The sequence below is a fragment of the Suillus fuscotomentosus genome (assembly GCF_016647785.1).
Source record: "Suillus fuscotomentosus strain FC203 chromosome Unknown F5891scaffold_172, whole genome shotgun sequence".
In the NCBI taxonomy this organism is placed as follows: Eukaryota; Fungi; Basidiomycota; class Agaricomycetes; order Boletales; family Suillaceae; genus Suillus; species Suillus fuscotomentosus.
The window spans coordinates 37,392-63,263 of record NW_024539684.1 but is presented as its reverse complement, the minus strand read 5'-3'; the positions used below and the strand labels follow the sequence as shown (position 1 = coordinate 63,263).

Here is a 25,872-nt window from a genome sequence, read left to right as displayed (position 1 = left end):
CGGGTTCGAACGGGTTCACAGTATTCAGGCAGCAGCCGAACGCTGAACTTAATAATCAGTTCGGTCCTTATACTATTTCGAACCCAGGACCGAACCCACGGTCCGGTCCGGGAGGGTTCAGGTCCGAACCGAAGTTCAGAACCGGACTGCGGCATCACTAGTTAGCACAAGCGTGTGGAGCTGCAGAGATCAATGCACGATGCCGTCGGTTACCTCCCAACCATCATATCCGACTATTCATGAAGGGTATTACCAGTCTCAGTCACCTCAGTGGTACTGAACACAGCCAAATATGTCGCTTCCTCCTTGGCATCATTATTGACATCCGGCTTCCCGGAAATCTTGCTTCGTCTCGCCTTCTAAAGGCTGTACACGGTCTCCTCGACTTCCTCTACCTTGCGCAATATCCATGTCATAGCTCTGAAACATTACTTTTACTAGATGAAGCTCGCGCACTCTTTCACGACAACAAGGAGATATTTGTTGACCTTGGAATCCGAAACAACTTCAACCTTCCAAAACTCCATGCAATATGTCATTATACGTCTATGATTCGGATGTTTGGGACAACGGATAACTACAACACCGAGTACACTGAAAGGCTGCATATAGATCTCGCCAAGGATGCCTATCATGCTACCAATCACAAGCACAAATTCACGCAGATGACACGATGGCTAGAACGAAAGGAGAAGATCATCTGTCACGAGCAGTACATAAAATGGCGCCTTGATAGAGATTGCGCTCCTTATCAACCGCGTCCACCCGACCTACGCCTCGACCGCACCCTAAAAATGACAAAGCATCCAAGCGCCAAAGCTGTCTCAGTTCCAACATTGATATCTGACTATGGCGCAACTTACTTCCGAGAAGCACTTGCTCGGTACATTGCAGAACAACAGAATCCAAATGAGGTTTTCACTCGTCAGCGGCTGGAGAACGTCGCTGCAGGTATCCATTTACCATTCCACTCCGTCCCCGTATATCACAAGATAAAGTGGTTATCGACTGACGCTCGAGGGCATGGTGATCCACTTGTGACGGTGGATAGCATACACGCTAAACCCCAACGCGCTGCTCTCCAAACTAGTGCTGCCGCAGTCCGGTTCCGAACCTCGGTTCGAACCTGAACCTTTCCGAACCGGACGCATGGTCCGGTCCAAGGTTCGGCCAAGACTCAGAACCGAACCTTTCCAGAGGTTCGGGGTTCGGGCTGGTAGTGAATAGGTTCGAACGGGTTCGAACCTCTCAATTTTTGTACGCTTTACACTTTTTTAAAAAGATGTAAGTATTTACTATGTGTCAATATATGCAAATGCATGTGTCTGCAACCCGCGCAGGTTTGAGCCGGGTGAAATTGACGCGGTCCTCTGTCGCGCCTGCCGCAGTCGTGATAGTGATGCCGCAGTCCGGTTCTGAACTTCGGTTCGGACCTGAACCCTCCCGGACCGGACCGTGGGTTCGGTCCTGGGTTCGAAATAGTATAAGGACCGAACTGATTATTAAGTTCAGCGTTCGGCTGCTGCCTGAATACTGTGAACCCGTTCGAACCCGTCTGAACGTGTTCTCATATTCTTTGCATGATCCACCAATATATCTGCTCTGATCTTCTGGCAACCGGCATGTCGATCGATCTCGGGACAATCAATAGCGGATCGGACTTCGCAGCCAAAACACCCAACACATTTCCATTGGCGAGATCTGACTTCCCTGGTAATCTACTCGATGTTCTGGTAAGCCTAATGTTAAACAAATGTTAATCTTTATTCAGACTTCAATGGTCTTTATTTTCAGAACATATTCTCAGGTTTCTCGTTCTGGTACTTCAAGCTTCAACACCAAGTAATTGCATGGCAACAGGATGTTCAAGGTGCGTCATTTTTTTGATCTCTTATCATAAAATTTGGAATAAATGAGCTACTTACTACAGGTTCAATCTTCACCCTCCTTGCTGCACAAATGTCGTGCGCACTTGGATCTGACGGCCAACTCAAGGATGCTAGTGCCATCGATTGGTACAATGATCCTGACGATGACACGCCCATGCTTCCTCCACCTCCACCTCCTGCATCCAATGGCAAGCTAACTGCCTTTGTGTCTCGCTCAGGCCGAGCTGTTAAACCGACAGAAAAAATCCGCGATGCTGGCAACACGACTCCAGTGGGTCATACGGCCATAGCTGGATGCGCGATGCTGTCAAAACTCGTGTCGCAAATGACACCGCAAATCGAAGACCTCGCCAGGAGCTTGACGACTACCTTGCTGCCCCATTAGAGGATGTTGAGAATATAGTGGCGTGGTGGGGTGTGAGTTTTTTCGCATCGCATTTCCTTGCAAGTTGACTCATTATGCCTTTAGCACCATTCCGTTCAATATCCCACCATCTCACGCATTGCAAAGGATTACCTCGCTATTCAAGGCTCTGCCGTTGCATCTGAACGAGCCTTTTCGAGTGGCGGCATCACTGGGACTGCGCGCCGTAATCGTTTGTTGCCAACAACATTCGAGGCCCTTCAGTTATTGAAGAGTGGGTACCGTCAAGGCCACATTTCTGCAACGGTTCAAGCTGAGTTTGCTGCTGCTCACGAACACTATGCCATGGACGAAATTTAGCTACTCATTTACGGTTCATGTATTTCTTGCAATTTTTGTCAAATTATATGTAGCGTTCGAGCGTTCGAACGCGTTCTGAACTTGAACCGAACGCTTGTGAACGCGTTCATAAGGGTCCGGTCCAGCGTTCGCCCTCCTTGCCTGAACGCGACCGATGGTCCAGTTCGGCGTTCGCATTTAGAGGCCTAAGAACCGAACCGAACCGGACTTCGGCACCACTAGTGCTAACCATCCAAGCAAATGCTTGACGAGACCCTGATATAGTTGGTGCAGCACGTCAGGCGTGATTGCCTGAAAAATGTTTGTATAGGGCAGGTCCTCTCAGAATGGATGGACAACTGGTTTGATTCCAGCAGCACGACATGCTTGTACAAAGGCCAGGTCACCTTCATCGATCAGAGCAAGAGCATCCAACACAGCATGAAGATCGCGTATATCGCATTGCGCTGTATTACTTTCGAGTTTGTCTGTGGGAACATCGCACTTCGGGCACTCCATCGACTTCACTCCAGCAGCAAGTAACTGCTCAGGATAGTCACCAACGAAGCATGCGAACAATGGGTGACAACGACGTCGTGCACCATCGCCACTACTCATCACAAGCCCATCAACTCCAGCAGTCTTTAGGGGAGCCAGTACGCGACTCATACAGGCATGGTAGAGGTTTGCAACAGCTCGACGTCTTGAGGCTTTATTTGCGATATGCTCAAGGCGGGTAGTAGGCAAATACGCTAGGAGAATGTGAGCGCGACGGGATGGCTTTCGTCGGATTTCCTTTGGAATGTTACTGATTGTAAGGTAGACGGGATATGCAGTTTTGTTGCGGAACATGGTAACCTGGGTTTTGTCGCTCGATATGATGACAGGGATGATTGTGGCACCTGGACGTCGTCGATCGAGCACTTTCTTGAATTACAAAGTCAATAATGTAGGCCAAGCATTGAATTTATGATACCATGCTTACCTGTGTGTCCCACCACCACTGACCAGTGTGCATATCATGAAATAATTGTATTGTCTTATCCTCATCAGCGTAATGACGCTCCGGTTTGAATATGAGAAAATCGGCGAAGTCAGGGTCACTATATAAAGATCTGATGCATTCAACAATATCTCGGTAGAAAATGTCAAATGCTTCGCCAGCGACAATGATTTGTTCACGCTTGAACTTTGGTCGTCCAGGAAGGTCCTTGTCGATTATCTTATTAAGCTCTTTTGAATTCTTGAATGAAAGGTTGAGCTGTTCACTGACCTACATATGGATATCAGAACAATCAAGGATGTAACCTTCACTGGCACCTACCTCATCAATTGCAAGAAGGTCAGTAAATGCTGTTGAACTAGGACTGCGTAACTTTGCCCACTTAGCAACGTCCCAGTCTATCTGGGAGGTGAAAGGAGCGTAAATATTGTTGGAGTTGCCAGCATCTATACCGTATGTGGTATTTGAATCATGAGCAGGCTGTCCAGTTATTGGTATGCCTGCATGGGCATCCGGATAGGGCACAATAACAATATGATCTTGCTCCATGGTACATTGCTCAATCTCCCGACGAGCTTCTCGGTTCTCCAAGGCTTCAGCACCTTCATTTTCCAGTATGTCGTCGTCAGGTACCGGAGGTTCCGGTTCATCATTATTGTCCTGTGCAGGAGGTTCCCATTCATCGTTGTAAAGGTCCTCTTCTTCGTCACCAGAATGGTCATCTGGCCATTCTAGATCAGCTTCCTCGTAAGTACCAAAAAAATCTCCCTCAAATAAGATTGGATGATCTTGTTCTTCCAAGGACCCTGGAGGCGGTGACAGGGAATGTGTGCCAGCTTGGAGTGTCGGATTCTTCGGACTCCCCAGGCCCTGGGAGTTAGAATTTGCACGAAAAGTAGCAAGGAAGGCTCTGCATTGCGTTTGTCTAGTCTTGGCTAGATGCTGACTATAACCTGTTGCAGAAAAGGATTCATGACATCCGGGGCAACTGACCATGCTGTATAATGCTATCACTGCGCTCTGCTGATAGATACTACTGTAGTAGTACACCCTGTAAGCTTCCTTTTTCAGGCTCCGCGCTAGGTATCCATTAATATATATCACCTGTATCACCACCTAAGTTCCGAGATTCCCTTACTATAGGATGGCCAACTCACCTCCGTCTCCTGTTCAATCTTGCAGCCCTCATTTGCCTTTGTCACCTGTAGAAATGAGCAGTCCCACAATTTCATCTTCTCCCGACTCCTTGGGCCAGTCTGACATGACTCTTTGTAATTCAAGCCTACAATCTGGCCTCTCTCCAAACATGATGAATAGTTCTCTGCGCATTGAACGGGATGGAGCATCCAAGCCTGCTGATTTAAAGGAGAGCCTATTCTCTAGGCATGGCAAAAGGTCACGGTCTCTATCTCCTCAACAGCACTTCGCACGCAAGAAACCATCAAGGACGTCTCTCCCATACCCCACCAACCCAGCTCCATTGGAACTTCGTTATGCAGCCTGGGTGATGAATCTCAAATTCCAATCCGAATTTCCATTGGAAGCAACTAAGAAGGTATATTGAATTGACTTCCCGATGTTAATAATCATGCTAATGTAGTCTTAAAGTTTGAAGAACAGTTAGAGAGTGGCCTCTCCCAAATGACAACTTTGACCTTGTACAGAGGATACAAGGCCAAGCTTGCAATGCGCGAGGTTGCGCGCCAACGCATGTTGTTGACAACGTGGGAAATCGAAGAGGCTGAGCGTCACTCAATATTTCTTGATGGTATCCACGCTGAAAACGAAGAACGATTCAAGTTGGCAGAGTGGGAATTGCAGTGCTTCAGGAAGATCTTTTCGCAGTGTGGCCAGGCAGAACTGGGTGATGATAGGAATTATCTCCAAGCTGTCTACCAGGACGAATCCGAGGCCCTTCGTATCATCAGTACACAAACTGATCAGGTTGCGAAGCTCCTGAGTGTACGTGTCAGGAAGGCGTTTTTGAAATCTCCCGAAGTATTCCCCATGTACCCCATCACATTCTCCTGCCTCAGCAATGAGGAACCTTCCGACTCATCTGATGAATCTTGCCATGTGGATGATTCGGACCTTGACTCCGAGGCTTCATGTGAAGGCTCTGAACAGTCGACTACCTGATAATTGCTCTTCCATTGGTACGTGAAATTCTCGTTTGAAGTATTACCACGCTGATCAACCATATAAAGCAGCGGTGAACTCAGATCGCATTTTCATCAATCCCCATTTGCCATCATCGTGACATCAATATGGAGGTGTCTATGGCGCGTCTGATAGTATTGCTTTAACCATATGTATTTTCTCTTCTGTGCAGTTATAATGTACTAGAGTTTTTTCATATTTATTTTCAAGTTGTTGTCACACTATTATGCTCGTTGGAACTACACATTTGTCAAAGAATACAACATCTGATCGGCACATGGAAGTCAGTGCGCAGCATTATTAAGATTCTCGGTACTGAATAACCATATTTGTCGACATTCAAACATCCCATATATGTACTGCTTCTCTTTGGCCGCCTTACATGCAATGCTCATGGTCGATTATTCAACGGATTGAGTGAGTCAATTCAAATTTCGCTTCCGTTCCCATCATCTCTTGAGCCTCACCCCACTGATATTGACCTTATGCGTCGCCATTATCATGGATTATTGCCGTTAGTATCAGATATGGCTAGCCCAATACCTTGGCTCTATTTAATTTTTCTTTTATTCGCTATTATATATTATAATGAGGTTCTACATCATGTTTCTAGCGCGCGATGCAGGAAATCGCTCAATTCCAGCCCCCAGATGCATGGTGTAAGTACCCTTTAACCAGTGGCCACTCCTTCCCCATCTCATTTCTCCTTACCTACTTGCTCTCAGCAAAGTATGCAGATGCCTGACCATAATCCGCGTTCAGGCATTTCTGGTGAACTTCAAGACATTACCAGCGAGTCATTTGAAAATGACTATGACAATCAATACAATGGATTCAGATCGGGAACAAGTTTGAATGGTATGTATTCATCCAATGTTATAGTAGTTGCGAGCTAATAGTGCATCAAGCAGATGATGAGGATCCACTTGAACGATTCCTCCGTATGACCGACCACCACCACATGATGAACACCGGTGATTTGCTATCTAACTCCCGAAAACCTTCCCCTGGGCCATCCAGCACTAATGATCCGTCGACCAGTAGCACTGTCGACAGCATTCAGCCTCTCATTCCCTCCTCCGCACAGTTCGACACCTTCTACCCACTACCCTTTCCCCAGTCATTTGTAGGATCCTCCCAGCGTTCTGAGAGGCATCGGCGTGCTCGGACCTCCTCCACCATGCCGTATTTCATACCCGGACCCAGAGCTGTTCCGCCACCTGAGCCAACGATGGCTGCCCTTGGTCCTGTGCAACCCGCAGTCACTGTCCCCCATACTACACACACGGCCCATCTAGCCCCTGCGCCACCACCTGAACCCATGGCCATGCAGCCGGCAATTATGCCGGTCATGCCGGTAGAACCTGTCACCTCACAGTCCACATCCAACACCGTTCCTGCTGCTATGCAGCCAGCCAGACCAGGTCCCATTATCCTTGATGTTACGCCTCAAGTTAAGAAGCAGATTGTTGAACACGTGAAGAGAAGAATTGTGAGGTTCATACTGACAGCAAATGCGATGGCCGGTACTGATGACACGGGTGCGGCACTTGTATCTGTTGCAATTTCGGAGGCAGCGTCTATCCTGGGTCTTAACGGTACGTTTTGGCAGATAAATTGAGTAGAATACTAATCTATTTATTTAGCTACAATTAAAACAACGAGTAGCCAACGGCAGCAGATTATGGTGGCATGGAATAACATTTTTCGGAAGCTCCTGGTCATCGTTCGGAGTTGTCTTGCCCTGGGCTACAACCTTTACCCACCAGTCGGCTCTAATGTCGTGCCAGATCAATTCCGGGGTCGCGTGATAGCTGCGTTGATCAACGATAGTGCCAACCCACTGGCCTTCATGCATAGGTTTACAGTCGACATAGTATGTTTAAATTTTGTTTCAAATAGACAGTGTTGATTGGTTGTTCTTCAGGACGGGAACATCGTTTTACTAGATGGCATCCTCGACAATCCCTTAATCTTTCACGTCACCGTTCACTTCATATGGTGCAGTGACCTCGGCATTTACGAATTTCTTGCCGCTATGACATCAGACCGACTCCAGCAAGTCAATTATGCTATCTCCGCTGTTGGTTCCATTGTGAAGCTTGTGCTGCGGGAGCAGCTGCCTCATCCACCGGTTGTCATACCATTCACGCAGCTTGAAGGGAAAGACACTTTCAACGACATCGTTCGCTACATTGATGGTCTGGACAATGTCCAGAAACTCATATTCGACCATTCTAAGTCTCACATGCTCAATGTTGGAGACTCGCAGCTCCAATCAACTAATGTATTAGCTCGACTTGACATGATGATGACTGGGGTCATGGTGCTGTAGTAGATATCATGTAGCACACATACTCATAACTTGTACTTCGTTCAACGTCTCTACAAATGCACAGTGTCTTCGCACATGAAAATTCATCCTTTTTCCTTGAGCTTACACTATACCTGTTATGATCACACCAAGTTCTAGAACAGGAGAGTCCAGTAAAGATGATATTCGAACACTAAGATATTGAAGGTAAAATTAAACTCCAGGCTCCTTTCCCAGCCCCCGATTCGAGTGTGAGGGGCGATATCTGAGGGCACCGTTTGATATGTCACCTGATACAAGAAAATTCGAACCCAGCATGACCTTATTCCTCAAACGGTGCCCTCAGATATCGCCCCTCACACTCGAATCGGGGGCTGGGAAAGGAGCCTGGTCAAATTCTAGCCTCTGTATATTTCTTTTCAGCTGCCTATACTCATGCGCTCTCAAGGACCTTATTTGTTAAGGGTAGGAGTGATCCTGAAATTGATGCTGACCAAATTGTACCTTTGATTTTGTTCGCGATCCGATGAAGCCTGAACTAATCTAAAACAGGCGCTCAAAAATTCAATCGTTTTGGAACCCATGGCAGGCGAGTAAGTTTTCCCTTGGCGGTGGCATCTAATATAAATTGGTAGTACCAAGGCCAGTACAAGGTAGTTTCCTCAATTTCCTTCCATTACATCCCAAAATCATCTACTAATATCTACTTGTTTAAAGTACCATTCAACAAGTCAGTATGGCACGCGCCGATAACACTGGTTCTAGTCGAAGTAAGTAGTACTTACTGTCATAATGAGAGCTAACTGTGAATATACATTATAGGTATTCGAAGCGCAAAGCAAAAGGCAATGGAAAACGCAGGTCAGTGTTATATGATGATTGTGGAATGCTTCTCACCAGATATTGTCCTAGTCTGGATGACTACAAAATCACAGCGGCAGCGTCCCACTGGAGGGAAGCTCACTCAAGCTCCTGTGCAATGCAAAACCCATGTGTCTACCAGTGCCACCAAGCGTCATGATGGCCACAGCAGTGTTGCTAGTCCTCATGTCCCAGAGATCCCTGGGCCTGTGGCTAGAAAGCGTCCAGGTAAGTGTTTGCACCAAGCAACGGACTTATGCTTACATGAGACTGTACCTCAAGCTCGTGACGCAACAGGGTCACTTACCAAGAAGCGCCGAGGTGAGCAAATGAACTATAATTTCATAGTCGTTGACTGATTCACCTGGCCCGGGTACCATTTAGTTGCTAAACCGCATGCAGTGTCCGACGATGAACTACTCAGCGATGAGATTTCCGAATTCCAACCTGGTCATGATGACTCGGAGCAGGAAAATGACTCGGAGCAGGAAAATAACTTGGACATGGAGGATATTGACGACGAGTTGGAGGAGCCCATTGACTCTGTCGTAAAGTCCTTATCAACTGAAGTAAGTGTCATTGTTACTGTTCTGGTAGCTGACTATACATTTCCTTTCAGAAACCAATTTTTGTTTCGATGTCGAAAGCTGAACAGGCTGACTTTCCTTTGACGCAAGCAACCTGGCCTCGCACAACTGCCTCAAAGAAGTCGAGGCAGATAGCTGAGCTGTTCCCCTTCGCGTCGACCCAACCAAGGACTCGTGCAGTGGCCCCTCAGAAGGCAAAAATTCAGTCCACACGCGATCGCAAACGAGCAGACGAGGTGAGCAAAAGTTTTATTGTGCTTATTTCCGTGTTTGATGTCACGGACACTGCAGATGCCTGTTTGGGCAGATGGTATTGCCGAGTCGGACAAGGAACTCGAAGAAATTATGGTGCCGGATGAGTCCAACGATTTAGAGGGATCTCAAGAGGTCGACTTAGATTATCATGATTCTGGCCTTACACGTCATGGTCGCCCTGGAAGTGCCAGACTCGTACGGACGAATACCGGTAAGCTGAAGTTGATGGACCAAGATATCGACACACGCCGTGTCGTCCAAAGAGCGATATTGGAGGCCAAAGTCCACGTTACATTTGTCAACGGGTATCCAGAACTCACCGAGAAGAGTCTGTTCACGTGGAATGCGCTCTTAACAGCAGCTCGTGCCTGTGGTGTCCCAATAATCCAGGATCGCCTCAAGTCCAACGACTCGTATGTGACAGCTCTTGCTACGCTGGTACGTTGTATTCTCTACTGGAGTACTAGTTAATTGAACCTCGTGCAGGTGGAAGCCAGAGTCCCACTTTTCCGCTCAGAATTGAAAGACGATGCTTGCGCACAGGTGACAGCATATTACCGTCTCGGGCCTGATTGTGTCGACACCACAAAAGCTTTGCTCGTCAATCACGTTTATCATTATGAGCAGCATTTCAATGTAGGTGGCTATATTCTGGGTCACACATGCTGATTTACCCGGTGACTGCAGGAGAAAAATATTCCAATTGCACAGTCAAAAAAACCATACTTCGCTGAGATCTTGCCATATCTGATGAGAGGGCACTACTTCAACGGGCCAAAGTCAGTTGGCATGAAATTTTCGGACCGTTTTGAGGAGATTGTGAGCAACAAGGCCCAACGGCCCGAGGTGACGATTCCAATGGTGGCCTTAACCAGTACTTCAGTATATTTCTTGATCCAGTCCGAGTTCATGTATTGACGAGTGCACAGGTATATGCTGCGCTTCTGTGGAAGGCCAATGGATCTCCATCCAAGTTCAATTTTACAGGCAATTTATTCAGCGAGGTCTACTTTTTTCATGTGAAACTTCTCGAGAAAATGAAGGGGGCCGCACCAGGCAAGTTTCATAAAATGATGGCCAATATTTTTGATGCTATCCAGTGAGTTGATTTCTGCATTGTACTATTGACTATCGTGTCCGAGTCTCACCTCTCCATAAGACAACTCTCCGCCAATGGCAATGCTGCTCTCGTCGGGTCACACGACTCCGCAATGGCATTCCTCGATCTTGATGGTATGGATGACGAAGAGTAGATTTCTGGGTTGACTGGCAGTTTCGTGTTAAATAGTCGCATTCGTTTATCTTCTTTTTTGCATTATGACTCGTTCTCTTAGAAGTGCTCCTTTCTCGTCTACTCAGCTATGTTGACATATCCCTCATTTAATAAAAGCTTAATTTGTTCTTGTAAAACGTTCGAACGAAATCAAAATCCTGAGCCGTCATCATTGATGTCATCATGTTCCGTGATAACTCATTGTAAATTTGCATAAAGCTTTGTAAATTTATTATAATTATCACTAAACTAGTGAGCGCGAGTGAGATATGGCGGGGCAGTAAAAAACTTTCTCTAATTCACTAAGGTGCCTACTTTTGTGAAACTATCGGGAATTAGAGAAAATTTTGTCAAATTCCACATACTTAGCCTAGGTTTATAGCGGAGGGTTTTCCTGATGCCACCGAGCCAGTTCCAGATAGATATATCTAACCGTTACATTTTCATGTGCCTTAGCTGTCAGTGTCATTGGACGTCATGTCCCCCTAGTAACTGACCATCTTCTCATTTTCTCTTTCGTACTTAAAGGTGGCTAGATGCTACACTTGCACCTCAGTCTTTCTTCCATTGACTGAGGTGCGTATACCATTCATTTATACTATACATGATACTTACTAGCGGTCCTACAGACTCGCACTACCTTAGGTTAGTTTACACGAACAGAGTCTTTCTTCCATTGACTGACACCAGTAGCTGGGAGAATGATGTATCACTTACTCATACTGTAGTAAATGTGTGATACACAAATGACTCTGAGCTGTAGGACCTGGTGATACATCATACTACTTGGCTTTACAGTCCGAGTCCGTCCCATCTATACTATGTTACTAAGCATAGAACTGTTTCTCGATCTTCTATACTATGTTACTAAGCATGGAACTGTTTCTCAATCTCATGACAGATCTTGGTGCCTTGCGAACCTCAAACTTCTGATCCGAGCGTGATATTGAAAACATGAAATGAATGACATATCAACAAGCTAATGTATTACTGACTACAGATCATCGTGCAACCGGGGCCGTGCATCAATAGTAGGTGGGACATCCTCGCTGTCCATTGGAATGCTCAGAGCGATTACACTCTTGGGTACGTCTCTCCACAAGTGCTGAAAGGAGGCAACGAGAGATGTGCGTAGTGCAGCCTGACGATAGGCATATGCAGCGACTCCCTCCTGTTCAGCTGACTCCAGCACACGAGCATTAACCCATTCACCCCACCACCCTGCCTGCCACTTCAAAAACTCTGTGACTCTTCGCATCTCCTCGAGCAGGAGATCAACTTCTTCGGACCACCGATTTACGCGTGCACGCGCTTTACACCACTCTACTCGAACGCCTATCACATTGAGTTAGTATCACTCCAACTTCGATCTCGGAGACTCACAGTCCTGAACTCGGTCATTTTCTGAATTAGTGTTATCTGTGCGCGAATCTAGCCAGATCCACGAGATGGTACCAGTCCCTTGTCTCTCCATATCGCCCATAGGCCGGACATCCGAATCCAAGAGCCGTGGAAGGGAAATTTCCCAGCCGGACTTGTCGAGTCGATGACTGAGAGCTAACAGTGCATTACGTGCACGCCGGTACTTCTCGACACTGGCTTGTTTCCTCACCTCGACACCATCAATGAGGGCCTGTGCGCGAGTGGAAGCGGCTTGACCGCGGACATTTCTGTCCTTGTAAATGTACATGTGCGACCAAAGACGAAGATGTGAACGGATTTCGTTGAGAGAATCGAGTGCTTGTGCATGCCGTAACTCCCATTCATGGGCAGCCAACCTCTCGTCGCATGTGGCTGTTGGCTCGAGCTCGGATGGAAGCCATAGCTTAAAGGTCTTGGGCCTCAGCACCGCAGTATTCGACACGCTAGCGTCAGACGATCGATGGCGAAATTGCGAAACAACAGGAATGTACAATTCCTGGATACGGGCCCAGGCATCAATGCGACGTTGAAGGGTGGTAATACGTGTCTGTAAATTTGTCTTCTGGTTGTCCGTGGGGTGAAGAGACATGTTGGCGATGTCCACCTTGAGGCGCTGCCTGTCGAGTTTTCTGATTAGCATAGTTTTCTTAGACTAATTAGCAAACTTACTGTTGGTCCTGTAGATCAATACCACTGGTGATTAGCCTGCTTGGAGAGATGTCGGTGTGCAGAGACACGTTGATCCCAGCCTGAAGCTCGCGAGCTTCGAGCTCAGCAAGCTGTAGGCGTACGGCAGCCTGTGTAATGGCTACCATAAATTAGTTTGTGAACTGTAGAACAAAAGAACATGACTCACGAGCAAAACGGCTCTCAAACGGATTGCGTTGAGAGTTATCATTTTCCCAAGCTTCCACTTCCCTCATCCACTGAAGGATCAGTGTCGGTTCGATGGTCTTCTCTAGTTCTCCGAGTGCCTCTCTGTGCTCCCTCTTCCACTTGATAGCGTCACCTATCTTGCGCAACAGTGTACGGCCTATTGCTGTGTGAGGCAAAGAAAATTGAATGAGAAACAGAACACACCTAATGCTGTGACCTTCTTCCAGTTCCAATCCCCAAAATGGTCGTCAAGAGTATCGCACCGCGAGCCTGGCCCCATCTCCTTTGTACTCGTCGCAACATGGTTAATATTTGACCACCCTCGCTCAGGAGCTTCCCCGTCTGTTCGTCCAACATGTTTGGTCCAGTTAAATGAAAAACTTCTCTGACATTCTTCGATGTGTGCCTTCAGATGAAACTTTGGCACGAAAAATCAGACGGTCATCGAGTCGTGAGGGATGTGCAACCGGGATGGCATGCCTTCCATGCGCGTCCAGAGTTTTTTATGCCATTTGCAGGCAATATTGTACGAGATGTTGACCATGGTTACTGTAAAGGCCAACAATGCTGAGAACACAAGATAGTCCATGTTAATATATCTAAATATGACAAACATTTAGTAATCATACGATATAAGATGAAAACATGACGCACTTTTCACCCTTCTGCAAATCTCCGACACCATTGGCAAGCTTCATATCGTGCCTGGCACAGTCTACCGCACCAACACCTGTTGCAGCCAGACCATCCGAGGACTTCGTGTCTGCCATATTAACAGCGTTGTGACTGACACACATGCTGCGCTGTATACTAGTCAGATGTTGCATCCCATAATAGTATAATGTACTTACATCTTGCTTGACGCCAGCTTGATCGGCCAGGTATGACTTGTAGGCAACCTCTTCGACAAAATAAGCCCACCCAGAGTTGAGGCTGGGGTCTACGTTATCCGATGATACTGCCTTGCGTTTTAGCCTAAAGTTTGCGTCGATCGCAATGAACAATGCATATTTCCACCTTCAAAATAAGCAATCAGCATGAATGCGGTACTGTAATCGCCAATTCAGACTTAGGACTGACCTAACTGATAGCGGTTGATCCTCCCAACCTTGCGGTAAATTTTTGCCAGGGTGGGGACACGCTGGACATTGCACAGCTAATTCACCCGTGGTAGTGGCATTGATGCCACCAGGGTCATGTCCCCTCCCTGCACGCCGAAGCTGCCTCAGATGCCGCCACTCGTGGACCATACACATGAATGCAGAGTAGCGATCCTAATATCACATGTCAGTATCCCGTAGACATTACATCTTTTGAATACATACCCTTATATCCGACAGGCCAGCGTTATTATTCCGTCTTGCTAGTGAGTGGTAAAATTCGTAAGCCGAAACCTTGCTTTCGAATGACAACAGGTGGAAATGTTCCAGTAAAGCGAAGGTTGCAGCAGTGCGAGGGTCTGATATGGTTGCTGGATACCAGCGGGCGCGGAGTAGCTGTTTGTAGCGAATTTGAGCACTCGCACACCCACAAAAATCCAGTGCAATCTCGTGGACACTGTGGACGTCGATGACGATAAATTCATCGCCAGAGGAGGTTCGAGGATTGTAGCATCTTTCGCCAGGAGTATGCCCTAGCTGTACGCGTAGACCCAGTTTTTTCAGGGAGGTGAGCTGAAAGAATGAATCATTCCACATCTTATAGGCACTCGTTAGTCTTTGATAGAATAATAAAAATATCTACGTACATCAATCCTGTGCAGAGGATTCCTTGTGTGGTTGTGAAGTACACACTCGTGGCAAAACATCTGTGTGCCAAAGCAGTCGCGACATCTGAAACGAGGGGCAGCAAGACCACAACAACAGAGACTTTCTGGAGTTCCGCGACCCTCCAGGCGAAGGGTTTCATCCAAAAAAAATTGACGCTTGGGGATCCACGCTAAGAGTGGTGTATCCTAAGGCATAATCAATCAATTAGAATAACAATAATAGGCGACAGTACTTACTGCAGCAGTGCATTTGCGTCTGTCAGATGAGGGTTCACAAAGCATTTGCTGCAGCCCCCCTTGTTCCAGTGGAATTTCATCCCAGTCGCCTCCACAAAACGGACCTGCATCAGAACCAGTATCTAGAGAGTCAAAGACATGGAGCGAGGGTGCAGGAACATAATGAGTGTGCAGTTGAGTGCGACCCTCAGTGGTGATTTCTCCTGTGCGAAGCCGTAACAGCGGAGAATTAGCGGCGGAGGAGGGTATGAAACGAGTTCGTTCGACCCGGGAACTCTTTGCTGAGCGTCCCCGAGACATTGTAACCAACACTCATCAACCAGGGTCAGTGTTCGAGTCTCTAAAGCCAAAAAGAAGCTTGGAGGGAGAATCAAGAATTTGTAAGCTTCTTTCGGCTTTGAATATAAAATGTACTCACTGACATTATGGTTGTCAACGATTCTTGCTGCCCTACCATCGTTTGCATGAGTACAACCAAAGACACAGATAAAAATATTAATCGGTGCTCACAGGCAGTATGGAATCCTCGCAGTCGTCTTTGACTCGAATGACTTATGCGCCTACCAGCGCTGCAACCCTGATACGTAGACGCCAAGGTAAGTAAATCAACCTATAGTGTCAGATTCAAGTGGATAATAAAATGTACATACTAAATGTGATTGCGCAAGCTCATTACCTCGTAGCCAGACATTATCGAAGGCCAACACGTGAGCCTACATTCACCTCAGATCAGTTGGAATGGCTCGCGGAACGCATACCTAGCTACATGCAATACGATCCGAAGTCTGATGAAACCCGTCGCTTCATCAGATCAACGATGGTCGAATTTGACGTGTTATGGCCGCTTCGACTGAAGTTGTGGCCAGAATACCCCGCAAGTACTCTATACACCAACGACATGCGTTCAGCGATGTTAGCGCAGACTTCTATACTTCGAGCAGTAAGCCAAGACTCCACGTAATAGTAACGAGCAAATGGACTCACTGGCCTCGGAGTAGAACATCACAGACCATCTGTTGTGGCAGACACGATATAAGCTTCGTCGCGAGAAAAATAAAACGGGTATCAAACCTGCTAAATGGTTCTGGTATTGGGGCGTTGGGCAAACTTGAAGGCTCGAAGTAGTAATATTAGTACCTGTGAACAGTAAACGGCAAATAACAGTCAGTTTTTCGAAGGTCCAAATGATAGAGACATGACTCAGATGATCATTGCACGAACAATGGAAAGGTGAATCACTGGGTGATCCGGGTGATCCGCACAAGCTTAGTCAGCTGGTCTGAACGACGGAAATGTGAATTGGGTGATCCGGGTGATCCGCACAAGCTTAGTCAGCTGGTTTTTGCTTCACTCCGTCCAAGTCAATTCCCGTTCTGTCTCTTATGTCCACGGACTTACTTACAATGTGTTCTTGAGGATCATGAATTACGACCGCACCTTGGCTGCATAAATAACTGTCTTGGTGAGTGATGTATTATTCATTGTCGCATACTCCCCTGCTCAATATCCAGCCTACAGTTGTGATGACTCAAATCCCAGCCCCTTCCAGTCAGACGGACACCTTAGTGTCCTTTCGACTGGATAGTCTTATAGACATCCTGCAGGGACTTAGTCTCTATGACAGGAAGGTGATATCTGATGCATTGTTGCCTGGTACCGGCGGTCAAGCAGTTGCTGAAGGTGAATCTATCTGTTTCTTTGATTTATCATGACTAACACCGCTTCTACACTATTCCAGAACATGTTGCTAATGTGATGGACACTTTCAGCATCGACGTTTCTGCACCTGCTGCCGAAAGCTCCGTGGCTACCACCGTGATTCCTTCCCCTCCCATCAGTGCAGCTCCTTCCGGACCTTCCCCTACTACTATTGCGGTGCCTGCTTCTGCCCTCGTTACTGTCCTCCTGGACTCTGAAGAGGAAGACTCCTCTGTCAACAAGGATGCAGCTAATGCAGCTGCGTCTCTCGCTGAGGACTCTACCCTCCTGTATTACCACGGCAAGTACTTCAATGTGCCTATTGAAGTCAAGGCGCCACTCTACTATATCACGAGAGGTCGCTACATTGGGGTCTTCTCAGGGTGGTAAGTCTAAATGTGCTTCATTTATTACGTTCACTGATTGTTTTTGCGCAGGGACGCTACCGGCCCCAAGGTACTTGGTGTTTCGCGTGCCATATATCACAAGGTAGAATCTGTTGAGCAAGGTGCTGGGATTGTGAGGCGCGCCATAGAACGTGGCAAGGCGGCGCAGGTAGTTTAGTATTAGCTGGTACACACATTGTTCGGTTGTCAATATCAAGCTATTTTGTTGCGCAAGCAGGGGAACACATTGAGAAAATTGAGCAGAGCACAATAGGATAGACATGTTTAATATCCTCATCGTTGTTGAGTGAGACATTACCTGAGATCTTTGGGGACTGTAGCTTAAACGAATGACTGATATTTGGTTCATTTCGAGTTTGAACTAGACAGATATTGAATTGAATGCGTAAATCTCCCAATTTATTTCCTACCTCGAAAGTGTTTGAAACTCATGCGCAAATACTGAACTGACACTAAGCTAATACCAAGCCACTCAGTTTGAAACTATACTAATACTATGGCAAAACCACGACTATACAACACCCCAGAAGAGAAATTAGAGGCCGCACGCACTTATCGGCGTGCTTACAATGCACGGTATGTTTCAATGGTCAGCGGTCTTAGTGACAGTTGAACAAATGATGTTTTTCAGTCAGCGCAACAAATTACTCGCCCCCGAAACAAAGACAACCAAGGCAAAACGAGATAGGTGAGAGACACATACCTGATCCGAACTGCACTCAATACAATCTGCGCAGTGTTCCATCAATGCCTGTCCCTGACAAGAAACGTGAAGCGAGATGTAGGTATAGACAGGTGTATTATGAATGGTATGTTGTGACGACTCACTGGTGAGATGGTCGGTGACCAGTCGTTTCCATTTAGTCACCGTGATGAGCTACGTGCTAAAAAACAGGAAAAATCTCGATCGAAATGTTGGTATGTTATTCGATATTCATTTCAGGAGCATTCCATTTACCTTAATCATTCAATTCAAGGACCACACAGTGTGCTGATATTGATGCACGCTTGCAGGCTGTCACTGGGTCTTCGAGCACAGCAAATTTTGTTGAGGGCCTTTGCAAGTACTTCGTTTCTCACCCGAACGATCCTGATTCATTGGACGTTATGTGGACCACTATTGGCATCTTAGAAAACCTTCATCAACATGTACAATCTGTGGTAGACAATGTTATTGAGAAGCGTGGGATGGGTTGCGACCTCAGTCGTACACAGGATTCTGTATTTCGAGTCTGTAGGGTTCTCACAGCTGTGGATGATGTACTCACTCATGCCATAGTGGGGGTCGGCCATTTGATTGAGGTACATGGACAATGCGGACTGAAGCATCAAATCGCTCAAGACAATATGACAGTTGCTATTCCTTAGATATACCATAGTATAGCATTTCTCGCATATCACTACCCTTGCTGCTTACCCTTACTGCTTGATCCCAGCCTCCACATTCCACGGTTTGCAAGCATTCATCACGGCAAACAGACCAAGCAGACTCCTCAGGTTCTAACAGCGATTAACATCTTGCAGCTGATCATTCGCCAGGTAAACAGACCAAGCAGACTCCTCAGGTTCTAACAGCGATTAACGTCTTGCAGCTGATCATCCGCCAGGCACCAAATCTGTGCATTTCGCTTTTATCGGTATTCGGTTAGCGATGCTCACTGTTTTCCGAAGGAAATATCCGAACAACACGCGTGCGTTTTTTACTAAGGATACATACCCTAGGTGGAGGTTTAGAACTGTGGCGTGGATACTTCCAGTAAGCTCGGCAGCCTGGCCTCACACTACGCCCCCAGTCCATAGCAAGATTGTACTTACCTTCAAATCAGCCACAAGAATAAATGGGCCGAAGTGGACGGTTCTAGGCTTTCTTCACATCAAGGAAGAAGCTCCATCACTTTGGACTCAGCGACCGCTTCTCATTTTCAAATTGGACTTTGCCTCGTTGCGTGCAGCAGGTTCCTTACATTGCAGCGCTTTACAATACTTTTTATTCTCATCATGACAATCAATATCTGACTTTTGCTAAATATCTCTGTGTTACGATGTCTGAATAATGTATGTGCCTCGAACATGGTGTACGCGCTGCATCCATTGGAAATTCCAAGATACTAGACCCTAACCCTTGACATTATTGACAGTGATTCGCCCAAGAACAACATAGAAGGACAACTGACTAATGATTTGTGAGTACACGCGTCTGTGGCTGGTGCAACTACGCGTCGTCTGCCTGATACCTTTCATTTTGCGTCCAACTTTGATCTCGAGCATCCCACACGAAGCGCCAACTCAGCAAAAACGCGACACGACAACTCAGATAGATCATAGATGGCACCATGTAGTTGGCTTTTGGGGGAGCAGCAGGCCTTTGTGCTCACCTACCATGAGAGTTTCCTCGAATGCAAAAAGAACGGGAACTATACCAATTTCTGGCCTCCCTTCTTTGAGAAATGGGAAGAAAAATGGCCAATTATTCTTGAAGAGGAGCCCGTAAATGAGGAGATGAAGCTCGAGGAGATAGCTAAGGCAAGAGATGCGCTTCAGACGGTATTATTATTTTCCTAATCAGTGTATTCGAATACTGGGTTGATCATGTACGAAACTAGTGTTTAACCGTCAAGCTATGGAATGACTTTGGTAATTCGAAAGCTGGTCGCCGAGCAAACGCCGCTGGGAACACCGTTGTTAGCAAACTGATTGGTGACATTGCTATCAAGTCAGGCAAGAAGAAATCACGTCCTCTCAATGCGACCGAGGTTTACGCCAAGAAATATTATGCGTCGCGCGTACAGCCTGCAGTGAAGGAGGAACTTGATGCCATGAAGGACGCACCAGATGCACCTGAACCGAAGAAGTGAGCTATGCAGGTTGTGCGCAAACAAATAGCATCTTACTGGGAAAATGAAAGCGCGGAGGTGAAGGAGGAAGTCGCCAAATTGGCTGAACAGATGAAGGAAGAGAGGGTGAAAGACGGGAAACGTGACAAGGAGCTGTCAAAGGAGACGTAAGTGACACCGAACATCTCGCTTCATCGTTGCTTATTGCAGGCAGAATCATATCAAGACTTACAGAAATCATGTCAACATTTTTCACCGAGTTGCACGATGCGACAGGATGGTCGTTCAGTGTTTTACTTGCTGGCCCTGACCCTATGAATGGTGGCAAACTCAACGTTAGTAGCTTGCATATCGGGACCACTACTGCCGGCAATCGGTTCAATCATGCATTTCCAAAGTTTGAGGAGAACATTATGGTGCCGTATTTTGAATTTGCATCGCGAGCATTTCGTGAGTCGTCAAATTGTTGGTGTCTCTTTCTAAGCTCATCAAGTTCTAGCTAGTGCTGCAGTATTGTTATCGAAAGGAACTACACTCCGAGCCCCTTCAGTGACAAATTCCGTATTATACGGGCCACCCGACCTCCATAATATCCCGTATGAGACGGGCCAGCTGATCATGGGCCCATGTTGTGTATATTCTCGATGATGACGGATGGGCCGGGACACATATTATTTCTGATGGAGACGGGTGGGCCCATGTATGCCAATGATATATATATCCTTAATGTTGACGGATGGGCCGGGGGAATATGATCATTCATGGAGATGGGTGGGCCCATCTGGGTAATATGTAGAGTAGGATATTATAGACAGCTGGGCTGAAGAGAGATGTAAGGCAAATATTGTTATATAGACGGGCGGGCCGACGTGGGTGTATTACATATATGGGTGGGCCGAGGTAGGGAAATATTACATAGACGGGTGGGCTGATGTAGGGTGTATTACATATACAGGTGGGCCGACGTGGAATGCATTACATATACGGGTGGGCTGACGAAAGGGATATCAAATAGACCGGTGGGCTGAGGGTGCTATAAAATATTTATTACATAGACAGGTGGGCCGAGGTGGGGTATAATTATATAGACGGGTGGGCCAATGCAGGATGTATTATATAGACGGGTGGGCCAACATAGGATGTATTACATAGATGGGTCGGCCGATGTGGGGGATAATACATAGATGGGTGGGCCGACGGGGGTGTATTACATATATGGGTGAGCCTAGATATGTTCCATCAAGACATACAGCTGATGTAGCCACCAGCGAATCAAACACATAGGATACATGTACACTATCAGTGCATATACCTACCATCAACCACCAAATCTAAACCCCTAAGCACAAAAACATGAATCGATCATGTGTGGCATTGACCAATAATCCAGGACTGAAGTGGAAAAACCCCACACCTGAACCCTGGTGTGCAACAAATCCTATTTCTAAGCATGGACACCAGAAGCACAACACTGACAAAAATATATATGTCAAATTTTCAGTGCCAAACCCCAAACCGAGATGTACCAACCCCTGAAACCCGAAACCCGAGACTGCCGGGTCTCAGGTATCGGGTGTCCGGAACTCGGAACTTGGGAGAATTTGGGGAGATCAATACAATTTAATTTACAATCGAGTTGATTGACAACACATTGACTTACCCATGTTTGCAATATATTTTTGTTTAGACATACCGAGTTCCGAGTTCCGGACACCCGAGACTGCCGGGTTTCGGGTGTCGAGTGTCCGGAACTCGGAACTTGGGAAAGTTTGGGGAGATCAATACAATTTGATTCACAATCAAGTTGATTGACAAACACATTGACTTAACTATGTTTGCAATATATTTTTGTTTAGACATACCGAGTTCCGAGTTCCGGACCCCCGGACCCCGAAACCTGAGACTGCCGGGTCTCGGGTATCGGGTGTCCGGAACTCGGTATGTCTAAACAAAAATATATTGCAAACATAGTTAAGTCAATGTGTTTGTCAATCAACTTGATTGTGAATCAAATTGTATTGATCTCCCCAAACTTTCCCAAGTTCCGAGTTCCGGACACCCGACACCCGAAACCCGGCAGTCTCGGGTCTCGGGTATCGGGTGTCCGGAACTCGGAACTCGGTATGTCTAAACAAAAATATATTGCAAACATGATTAAGTCAATGTGTTGTCAATTAACTCGATTGTAAATTAAATTGTATTGATCTCCCCAAATTTCCCCCGAGTTCCGAGTTCCGGACACCCGATACCCGAGACTGCCGGGTGTCGGGTGTCGGGTGTCCGGAACTTGGAACTTGGGAAAATTTGGGGAGATCAATACAATTTGAGTCTCGGGTATCAGGTGTCCGGAACTCGGAACTTGGGAAAGTTTGGGGAGATCAATACAATTTGATTCACAATTGAGTTGATTGACAAACACATTGACTTACCCATGTTTGAAATATATTTTTGTTTACACATACTGAGTTCTGAGTTCTGGACCCCCCAACCCCAAAACCCGAGACCCAGCAGTCCACAATTCTGGGGTTCAGGGGTTGGCAAAATGTGTATGAATATATGAAAGGTTGAATGAAACATTTTTGAAAGATGTCTCATATCAAATGTTAAGTCCCGAGTTTCGAATTTCGGGTTTCAAGACTCCAGGTTTCGGGACTCGGCACTCCCGAAATCCAGAAGTTGAAACTCGGGATTTGACATTTGATATGAGACATCTTTCAAAAATGTTTCATTCAACCTTTCATATATTCATACACATTTTACCAACCCCCGAACCCCAGAATTGTGGACTGCCGGGTCTCGGGTTTCAGGGTTCGGAGGTCCGGAACCCGGAACTCGGAACTCAGTATGTGTAAACAAAAATATATTTCAAACATGGGTAAGTCAATGTGTTTGCCAATCAACTCAATTGTAAATCAAATTTTATTGATCTCCCCAAATCTCCCCAAGTTCCGAGTGCCGGGACCCCCGAACCCCGAACCCCGAGACTGCCGGGTCTCGGGGTTCGGGGGTCCGGAACTCGGAACTCGGTATGTAGAACAAAAATATATTTTAAACATGGGTAAATCAAATTTTATTGATCTCCCCAAAATTCCCGAGTTCCGAGTTCCGGGACCCCCGAACCCCGAGACCTGGCAGTCCACAATTTCGGGGTTCAGGGGTTGGTAAAATGTGCATGGATATATGAAAGGTTGATTGAAACATTTCTGAAAGATGTCTCATATCAAATGTCAAGTCCCGAGTTTTGATTTCCAGGTTTCAGGACTCCGGGTTTCGGGACTCCGGGCTTCGGGACTCAGCACTCTTGAAACCCGGAAATCAAAACTTGGGACTTGACATTTGATATGAGACATCTTTTAAAATGTTTAAACCAACCCTTCATATATCCATACACATTTTACCAACCCCCGAACTCCGAAATTGTGGACTGCCGGGTTTCGGGGGTCCGGGGTCCCGGAACTCGGAACTCGGAATTTGGTATGTAAGACAACAAAAATATCTTTCAGGGTTCAGGGGTTAGTGAAATGTTTATAGATATACGTAGATTAATTCAAACATGTCTGAAAAATTTCGTTCATCTCAAATGTCAAATCCTGAGTTCCGGACTTCGGGACTCAGCACCCGGCAGTCAGGGTTAGGGGTTCGGCATCGAAAATTTGACATTCGGGTGTTCAGGTTTTGGGTGATATCTAAATCAACAACTTCGAGTTCTGCCAAAGCGTGAAACTTGAAAGAGTTCCGAGTGCCGAGGGCTGAGACCCAAAGCCTGAGACCTGAAAATATGTACACAACATGTCCATTTTTCACTCACTGCACAAATCATCGAGTTTCGAGTGCCAAAGCGTGAAACTTGAAACCCAGTGTGCAACATGTCCATTTTTCATGTACATTACACAATTCATTGAGTTCTGAGTGCCGAGGGCCGAAACCCGAACCCCGAGACCTGAAAATATGTATGCAACATTTCCATTTTTCACTTGTTGCACAAATCACCGAGTTTCAAGTGCTGAAACCCGAAACTCGAAACCCGGTGTGCAACATGTTCATTGTTCATTTACATTACACAGATCATTGAGTGCCAAGGGCAGAATCCTAAAACCCGAAGCCCAAAAACATGTATGCCACATGCCCATCTACTCATTGCACAAATCACCAAGTGTCGAGTGCCGAAACCCGAAACCCGGTACTTCAAATCAGTAGTCAGGTACTTGGTACTTGGTTCTGATACTTGGTACCCGAGAATCAGTAGTCAGGTACTTGGTACTTGGTTCTAATTCTCGGTACCTGGGAATCAATAGTTGGGTACTCCAGCCAATAGTCCCGAGTCCCGAGTACTGATATTTGGTATTCGGTAGTCAGGTTTGGAACTTGGGTCTTGGTTTGGTTATCATTTGACTGAGATATTGGTAGGCAATATTGGCACTCGGAGCTCAAATACTGACTATCAACTATCAAGTGTCGGGACTTGGTAATCGGTAGTTGAGACTTGGTGCTTAAATGGATATTGCATATATACATAATAATACAAAATATGTTCCTATGTGTTCATTTCTAGGTGAACAGACTTTGGAATTATATCTCAATCATCTATTCAACAATAGAAACAATGTATCAGGAGCTCAGGACCATAGGGTAATCCTTTATTGTATAGTGTACCTCCCCCTCTTCTGGTGGTTCACCCGCTGGGGGTTTTTCCCTGTAAAGCTGGACCTCAAGGACTGTAGGGAGTCTATTCCTGAGCATATTCGGAGTAGATATATCATATAACCAGCCCAGGACACACAGGATCCTTCTCCAGGAACAAAGCATAGACAATTGCACTTGTGACATTTTTTCACAATTTTCAGTATCTTGCCCTTGCATCCATGATCCAACCTTTTAATATATAATGAGCATAGCTTATATTCTTGCTTCTTATGACCAAGATCAGCTCACAATAGGCTGTAGTTTGTGAGCTAGTGTGCATACTTGCCATTTTGCCTGATAAGGGGCCCATGCCTTCAAAACATTGAATCTTCATAATCAGAAACCTGGGGTACATTTCAAATATCTTAAGTATCATAGACATAAATTTACAGACAAATCAACCAAGAATTGAGTACTGAGGAAGTGAAATGGGTAAGAAATTGAGTGTGGGAAACTTCAAAGACCCAAAGCATCGAAAATGGTTAGTTGAGCAGTGGTAGGACTTTAATGCTGGGTCAACTCATATTTTCACTATATCCCTTCTACCCACCCCCTACCCTCAGGGCAGTAGGCAGTATGGGTTCCTTGGGTAGTTTACAATCTATCCTACATATTTGTAATGATATTTTTGGCCTGAATCATATATAAATGTGACTTTGTATAAAAGATGTCTACTGTCACTCTCCACACATCATTTTGCCTATCATTACATCAATCCTTCATGAATATTTCTAAGCTTTTAAGCTATTATAATGGATGTATATGGGTGTTATTCCAGGTCTCTGATCACATCACAGGCTTGTCATGTTGGATATCTCGACATAATGTGCAAGTCTCGCTATTAATATTCATTCTTTATCTTTAGACTCACTTACTGCACACATGTATTTCATTTGTCATTA

General features: G+C 46.1%; 8 protein-coding genes across 8 annotated transcripts; 6 read left to right on the top strand and 2 right to left on the bottom strand.

The window, feature by feature from the left end:
• Window positions 1–161: 161 nt before the first annotated feature.
• F5891DRAFT_932086 (uncharacterized protein) lies at window positions 162–731 on the top strand (the record flags this gene model as incomplete). Its single annotated transcript, XM_041373977.1, has 1 exon — window positions 162–731. A coding segment is annotated over one exon (570 nt), but the record flags the coding sequence as incomplete, so codon positions are not given.
• Window positions 732–2,934: 2,203 nt separating this feature from the next.
• Window positions 2,935–4,591, bottom strand: F5891DRAFT_1199015 (uncharacterized protein; the record flags this gene model as incomplete). Its single annotated transcript, XM_041368702.1, has 3 exons — window positions 2,935–3,519; window positions 3,578–3,865; window positions 3,917–4,591. The coding sequence occupies 3 exons, from the start codon at window positions 4,589–4,591 to the stop codon at window positions 2,935–2,937; spliced, it is 1,548 nt and encodes a 515-aa protein (XP_041217280.1).
• Window positions 4,592–4,739: 148 nt separating this feature from the next.
• Window positions 4,740–5,734, top strand: F5891DRAFT_1199014 (uncharacterized protein; the record flags this gene model as incomplete). Its single annotated transcript, XM_041368701.1, has 2 exons — window positions 4,740–5,150; window positions 5,204–5,734. 2 exons carry the CDS (start codon window positions 4,740–4,742, stop codon window positions 5,732–5,734), a joined length of 942 nt encoding a protein of 313 aa, XP_041217279.1.
• A 640-nt stretch (window positions 5,735–6,374) lies between these two features.
• Window positions 6,375–8,090, top strand: F5891DRAFT_987667 (uncharacterized protein; the record flags this gene model as incomplete). The annotated part of the gene is made up of 5 exons (XM_041377929.1): window positions 6,375–6,414; window positions 6,518–6,613; window positions 6,667–7,353; window positions 7,402–7,631; window positions 7,683–8,090. 5 exons carry the CDS (start codon window positions 6,375–6,377, stop codon window positions 8,088–8,090), a joined length of 1,461 nt encoding a protein of 486 aa, XP_041217278.1.
• Window positions 8,091–8,805: 715 nt separating this feature from the next.
• F5891DRAFT_1199012 (uncharacterized protein) lies at window positions 8,806–11,025 on the top strand (the record flags this gene model as incomplete). The annotated part of the gene is made up of 11 exons (XM_041368700.1): window positions 8,806–8,839; window positions 8,892–8,930; window positions 8,982–9,158; window positions 9,213–9,251; window positions 9,315–9,499; window positions 9,550–9,753; window positions 9,809–10,210; window positions 10,259–10,408; window positions 10,460–10,654; window positions 10,702–10,871; window positions 10,932–11,025. 11 exons carry the CDS (start codon window positions 8,806–8,808, stop codon window positions 11,023–11,025), a joined length of 1,689 nt encoding a protein of 562 aa, XP_041217277.1.
• A 947-nt stretch (window positions 11,026–11,972) lies between these two features.
• On the bottom strand, window positions 11,973–15,648 carry F5891DRAFT_1216956 (uncharacterized protein; the record flags this gene model as incomplete). The annotated part of the gene is made up of 12 exons (XM_041369328.1): window positions 11,973–12,380; window positions 12,429–13,084; window positions 13,137–13,275; window positions 13,324–13,500; window positions 13,548–13,761; window positions 13,783–13,942; window positions 13,998–14,146; window positions 14,195–14,360; window positions 14,424–14,617; window positions 14,669–15,040; window positions 15,091–15,215; window positions 15,453–15,648. 12 exons carry the CDS (start codon window positions 15,646–15,648, stop codon window positions 12,040–12,042), a joined length of 2,889 nt encoding a protein of 962 aa, XP_041217276.1. The 3' UTR covers window positions 11,973–12,039.
• A 1,223-nt stretch (window positions 15,649–16,871) lies between these two features.
• On the top strand, window positions 16,872–17,610 carry F5891DRAFT_987664 (uncharacterized protein; the record flags this gene model as incomplete). Its single annotated transcript, XM_041377928.1, has 3 exons — window positions 16,872–17,028; window positions 17,087–17,432; window positions 17,484–17,610. 3 exons carry the CDS (start codon window positions 16,872–16,874, stop codon window positions 17,608–17,610), a joined length of 630 nt encoding a protein of 209 aa, XP_041217275.1.
• A 2,168-nt stretch (window positions 17,611–19,778) lies between these two features.
• F5891DRAFT_1199009 (uncharacterized protein) lies at window positions 19,779–20,840 on the top strand (the record flags this gene model as incomplete). Its single annotated transcript, XM_041368699.1, has 5 exons — window positions 19,779–19,997; window positions 20,057–20,304; window positions 20,359–20,454; window positions 20,502–20,737; window positions 20,791–20,840. 5 exons carry the CDS (start codon window positions 19,779–19,781, stop codon window positions 20,838–20,840), a joined length of 849 nt encoding a protein of 282 aa, XP_041217274.1.
• Between the last annotated feature and the right edge of the window lie 5,032 nt (window positions 20,841–25,872).